At 40.6% G+C, this 6,231-nt stretch overlaps 1 protein-coding gene across 1 annotated transcript; it reads right to left on the reverse strand.

Moving 5' to 3' along the window:
- Positions 1–746: 746 nt before the first annotated feature.
- LOC123075109 (uncharacterized) lies at positions 747–3,077 on the reverse strand. Its single transcript, XM_044497785.1, has 5 exons — positions 2,774–3,077; positions 2,390–2,680; positions 2,143–2,225; positions 1,589–1,676; positions 747–1,180 (listed from the first exon to the last, which is right to left on the reverse strand). Exons 1-5 carry the CDS (start codon positions 2,829–2,831, stop codon positions 1,083–1,085), a joined length of 618 nt encoding a protein of 205 aa, XP_044353720.1. The 5' UTR covers positions 2,832–3,077; the 3' UTR covers positions 747–1,082.
- Between the last annotated feature and the right edge of the window lie 3,154 nt (positions 3,078–6,231).

The following is a 6,231-nucleotide window of genomic DNA, read 5'->3' on the forward strand; positions in this document are numbered from 1 at the left end:
TTCTCCACAGCCAAGGCAAATAAGTACAGCAGTACAACACTAGATCAGTTGTTGTTTCCTGAACTGCCATTTCTGATAAGAGGTAAGCTATTTCTAGATCAGGAGCTACACGATAACTCAGGCTGAGAAAACAAAATGTTAACTGTGTATCACAAGGAATGTTTGCACATGCGAGATTTCAGACATCTGCTAAACTACTTGCTAGCTCATCCAAGATGGTTAGTGTTTTCTCTTGAAATATGTTCTTGCATTTGTCCAGTAAGGTGCGAGAAGTGCACAGCATGAATTTGCCGAAGTGTGTTGTGCTAATACACAATTATTAACTGACAATGCTGCTCACACATTCTGCTATTCACTCTGTCCTTTGTGCTTTACACTAATGACTTTATTTTAGGTTTAGTTAGTTGTAAGTCATACTTACTTTCAATTAAGGAAAGCAAAAGGCACATTGAAATGTTTAATGCACCATGAGTTCCAGCTTACAACAGCACTACATTTGCTTGGACGTAAACCTAGATTGTCATTTTCTGCCTACAACTGAATGAAAAGAACAACATGGAATAAAGTATTTCCAGTAAAATGACGAAAGGTGGGGTCAAAGTTCTACTCCAACCAGGGGAGTCCTACACTATGTGTCAAAAAACTAAAAAAGGTTAGTCATACTGGTCTTCAGCTCAATATGAACAGTGATCAGGAGTTATACAGCACCATTTCAACTTTCAGTGACTAAGCAGAAGATTTGCAAATAGTGAGTGACAACAGTTCTTAATTTGCTATTAGCGCTACAACCAGGACAGCCTAACAACCATTTGTAAATAGGAAGTGATAACAATTATTAATTTACCATTAGCGTTACATCATAATACAACCAGGACAGCCTAACAACACGGGGCACATACGGATTGCAAGTATGATGGCTGCCTAATCTGGACAACATAAGATAAGGCATACCAACAACAGATACCTTGCAGTATAACTAGATGTACTGTACTACAACAGTTGGACAATATAACCAGTACACTGAGTCACTGAACGATGAAACCTCAACAGAGTAATACTGTTGATCTAGACAAACTATCATTTCAGTAGTCATCCTTGAGCTTCAGGTCAAAATTGCAACCAGAAAAAGGGTCATGCTCAAATTCCAAATCAGAAAGGAGATAGTTGCCATCATGCTCACCTGCAAGAAAACAGCGGGTTTGTTGGAGCAGTTACAACAAAAGATTTTGCAATGCAACGACACATGTAGATAATTTGTGGTATGTTTCTGAAGACAATTGTATTTGATCAGTCAAAAACAGGTCAATGGGGTGAGGGGGGAGCATACAGATAAAGTTTGAAGAAGAATTTTTTTCCCTTTTGGAGCAAAAAGCAACTGACCCCGGTTTCACAGAAACTAAATTCAGACTCAAAACAGCCCCCCTAAGTTTTCTTAAGTTTGAGCAAGTTCATAGAACAAAATATCAATAACTACAATACCAAATCAATATCAATAGATTCATCATGAAATATGTATTCATAGTATATTTATTTGGTATAGAATGCTGATATTTTTGTGCATAGGTAAGGCGAAAGCGGTGAGACAAACCTAGTCTTGAGCTTAAGTACGCCGTTGGAGGAAGGAACTCAGGATCAAGCTCCAATGTTGTTTCATCATCTGGATCGTCCAGGGATATCTAAGATACATTCAACTCGAGGTAATCAATTGCATAAACGCAACGCCTACTCATGACATGAACAAGGTGGGAAATATTTTAGATCATAGTCATCAGTAACACTGTGCTATTCACTAACTGAGCCATCTTATAGCAGTCACAAGCTCGTAGGTGAAGTAATTAGCACACTAATATAACCTCTGGATCTTATTCTAATCTAATTCCATAAAGCCATGTGTATAACATAGTAGTGCACTAAAAAAACAGTTAGCTTATGACCGAGAAATGTTAGCCATCAGCATCCAGAACAGTTCAAATCGCTTTAATAATTTTCTTAGCTCATTATTAACTCATTATCACCACTTACTCCAACTACAGGTTATTAGTGATTATCAGTCCACTCCATTCTAGTGTATCATCTAGATGCACAACTACATTTCATCACACTAGAGAGCAATTTGGGATCAGGCAAAAAGTTACCACATACCTTCGATGGTACATTGATGTCATAAATACTGTTCATGGAGACTTGCAAAGTGGCCATTGCCTTCTCCACCTTCTTTCGTATGCCTGGTCCCGGAATCGAAACATAGGAAGGATTTAACACACACACAAAACAGTAAAAACTTGTTTTTTTATTTCATTGCATTTTCTTCAAGAACAGGGCAGAGCAATTCACAGAGCTATCATAAGAAAATAGTGTCCAAAGAAGTTCAGTTAAACAGAAAACATACGCTCTTCTTGCTCATCGGCCATCAGTCTCTGCATATCATTCCCGGTGAAACTCGCAGTCTCAATGCCACCCTTAGCCCACTCGCAGCATTTCACCCAGTCCCCGTCGCTCAGAGAGCTCGGTTTCGCAACGCCCTTCAACCCCTGCACGCTCACTGCTGCTGCTGCGGCGGCGGCCTTCCCGGCGGCGCCGGCCGGCGGAGCTTTGCCGGCTCTGCCGAGGTCTCCCAGGGCTCTCCGCCCCGCCCTCGCGGCAGGCCCGCGCGCCACCCCGGCCTTCTTCCCATCAACGCCTGGCCAAACAACGGCAGGGACGCGCAACGGGTCAGCGCAGGGAGAGAGTTCGATGCGGATTCGGCGAGGTGGACAGGAGGTGGGTTGATTACCTCGGAAGATGGGCAAGTTCTCGTTTTGCACGAGGACTGGAGCCCGCGGAGCCTGCATTTCCTCGGACGGTCCGGCGGCGTCGCTGGATCGCGCTTGCTTGCTCGAGCAGTTATACTCCCACCGAGATGCGAAGCTGGAACTGCCGGCGGGGGTAGAACTAGAACCCTGGAAATCGCAGGAATTGGCGCGCGCTGCGCAAAAACCCTAGCCCGACCTTGGATTTTGGAGGCTCGCCCGGAGGAAACCGAGGAAGTGGAGTGGAAGAAGGCTCGCTGGGGAAGGAGGGGGAGTGGGGAAACGGGGAGGGGCAGGAGGAAGGCTGAACGCAACAGATGACGCGAACCACAGGGGAAAGCGTAAACGAATTTTTTTTTTTAAATCTTCTCCTCTTTTTCTTTTTCTTTTTCTTTTTTGCGGGTGCTATTTTCTTCTCCTTGAAATTAAACCCAATAAGCGAATCAACCTGTGGTTGAGATGGTTAGGTGGACAGTGGTATCCCCAACCCACCAGGGTCCAAATCTTGGTGCTCGCATTATTCCTAGATTTATTTCAGAATTTCCGGCGATGCGCTTTCAGTGGGAGGAGACGTTCCCGTCGACGACGAGGCGCCTATGGTGGCTTCGTAAATCTCAAGATGATATGCCGGCTCAGTCTCTCGGAGGTGCTCATAGGGGTAGGGTATACGTGTGTGCGTTCATAGGGGTGAGTGTATGCGCGTATATATGAGCGCTTGTGTTTGTACTGATGCTAAAAAAAAAGAAATTAAACCCAATAAGTAAGGGGCGTGATCGGACAGTCGGGGAGACGGTCGACGCGCGTGTTAAATCTGCCGGCTGATGTAAAGCGTTTTCCAATAAGTAAGAGCAAAAAAAAAAGGTGATGCTAATTTTCCTTTCCCGAGGAGCTATAAGATGTACACGTCACTTATTTTAGGATGGAGGGTGTACATTTAAGTTTTGGTCAAATGATTAATAGTATAAAATAATCCCCTCCATTTATGGGTATACAAGTTCATTGACTTGCCATTCCATGAAACTTTTGGTACCTGGCATTTTAGTTGTTTTTTAGAACTCAGTTTAATTTGTTTTGGCAAAACTAAGGTGGATAAATAAATTCCCATACTGTAGCAGTTCGTTGTTTTACTTTGTTCGGTCAAGATATAGCATTGTAGACATATCAAATTTGTTAAGTGAATTCCATTTCTATGCTGAATGATCGCTCGGTCGTGGTATAACAACGATGCTACAGGTTGTAAGTCTTTCTTAGAAATCATAATGGCGAAACTCAAATAAGCTATTAACACATATTTGCTCATTTTGTATTGACTTTCATGCATTCCCTTGATGCTTATTAAGAAAGTATGTTTACTTGAATACTATATAAATGTTATATTGTGATTTCACTTTCATAGAGTTTCACAAAACAACATGGGCAGTCTAGTGCCACATGGGTAAAGTTATCTCTGAGAATGGCATTGAGACAAAATTCCATCTGGATCGTTGGCCTCCTTTAGATCAAAAGCCCACCCCGATGAGTTCCCACCCAAGAAATGAAAGCATGACGCTCTATGAGTGGCTTGGCTCCACCCTATCCTCGTTGGTCACTACAGTGCTTCCTCGAGGATGACCGAAGTCGGGTGTTGTAGAGACGCCCTTATATGCAACTTCGTCCGTCATCCCCTTTTGGCGATGTTGTCAATGATGCTCTGCCATTAGGTGGAGTCGAGGAGAGTCCTACTTTCTCACTCTCTTGTTCTTTTCCATAATAACGTGGTATGTGTATCCAATACCCATTGCTGGTTTCAGTGTTATTTTCTTATGATTTATGAATCGTAAATAGCACCAATGTCTACTTATTACTCTTTGTCCTTGCAAATGCTCGAATAACTTACTATGGCTTATATTTTGATGCATTGCATTTTACTCAAGTTAGCACCCAGCGGCAGGATTTACACCGAGAGATAGATGATCCTAAGTCTAGTTTGTAAAATCACCGGTGCTTATACTTATACACTTGCCGAGCAAACATGACAAAGGAAGGCATATTATGCTTATTAATTCTTTCTGTTGCAATTGTATTTTGATAGTTTAAGTTGTATTGTATTCATCTTGGAATTAATATATTTTCAAGACAAGAAACAAAATAGTGGAGTTCAGAAGAACATCATAAACGGAAAATAGTGTACAAGGAGTGCAACATGATACCTATTTAATGTGCTTGGTGGCTCTCGCCTTCTTATCGTAGTTCGTTTGCTAGAATACATTCGATTTAATTTTTATGTGTTAATCCATCTTAGTTATTCAAGAACTCAACACTCCTGCATTGTGTTTTAGAAAGAATGGACTTTGAAGCCCATACCTCCCCCATTGAATTATATGACATAAAGTTGTATAATAGTATATGGGCAATTTTTAACTTGCTCTTCTCTTGCAGATTTCTTGAGCAGCAGATATAACTTGTTAAATTTTCATGACGTCATATTTCAAAATAATACATATATTGGTTTCCTTGTTAAGGTATGACTAATGTATAGTTCTTTCTTTACAATATTGGTAAAATCCATTTTGTTGCATTTTCTTTGGTCTACTGTGGAAACAGAGCGACGCGATCATGTAGTTCAAAATAAAATGGGTGGGGCAAGGGGATACTTCCAACAATTTATTAACTATGTTAATTATTGCCATATGGGTGTCTACTATTGTATTTTTAAAAGTTAATTCCCCTATGTTTTACTCTGATTTGTTTTCTTTTTTAATCAATGAGAAATGTAGTGTGGAATCTAAACCCAATATATGCAGCCAAAAACTTACGGCTTGATTGATGTGGAAATATGAAGGTCTTAATTCTAGCTTGAGCACATTATCTCACTGACTCAAATCAACATTTTTTTATTTCGTTTATGCATTATGTTACTATTTACATGTTCCAAGTTCAGAGGATGTGCATTAATAGATAATCAAATATCTTTGTTGTTGAATTGTGTGGATTGCTCTCCATCACATTCCTTCATGGCATACATTTATAGGAGGCAAAACATTTGGTTTTTGATAATGCTTATTCCTAACCAACAAGCAAGTATATCATGGTGTTGATACTACAACAACCATTGTTGCCCAAGAGCTTTAGTGCAATGGCCTAGAAAACTATTAGGATGGCGTAGAAGCAAAAGGGTGTCAAGATTGCAAGTGTGATGTTTATTTTTGCACGCTATTGTGGCCTAATTAGAATGGAATCGGATGGAGTAGTTTTAGATAAAGTTGTAGTTTATTGCAGTTAATGCTTCTGTTCTTGTATGCAAATTTGGTTGGTCCTACTATCTTATCTTATATCATCTATTGGCAAATATCTAGTCCCCACTACTAGATTTCTCTCCACGTGTGTGCTTCCACATCATCTCAATTATCTGTAACCGTTGGATCGATTTTTTGACATCCTCAAGTCATGCATGTACTCATAA

Source organism: Triticum aestivum, chromosome 3D (assembly GCF_018294505.1).
Source record: "Triticum aestivum cultivar Chinese Spring chromosome 3D, IWGSC CS RefSeq v2.1, whole genome shotgun sequence".
In the NCBI taxonomy this organism is placed as follows: Eukaryota; Viridiplantae; Streptophyta; class Magnoliopsida; order Poales; family Poaceae; genus Triticum; species Triticum aestivum.

Excerpts from the sequence above, each read along its gene's own strand:
- LOC123075109 (XM_044497785.1), bottom strand. The coding sequence starts at position 2,831 with ATGCAGGCTCCGCGGGCTCCAGTCCTCGTGCAAAACGAGAACTTGCCC. Across the intron at positions 1,677-2,142 it reads ACATCAATGTACCATCGAAG|ATATCCCTGGACGATCCAGA; the intron begins GTATGTGGTAAC and ends AATGTATCTTAG. Across the intron at positions 1,181-1,588 it reads GTACTTAAGCTCAAGACTAG|GTGAGCATGATGGCAACTAT; the intron begins GTTTGTCTCACC and ends GTTTTCTTGCAG.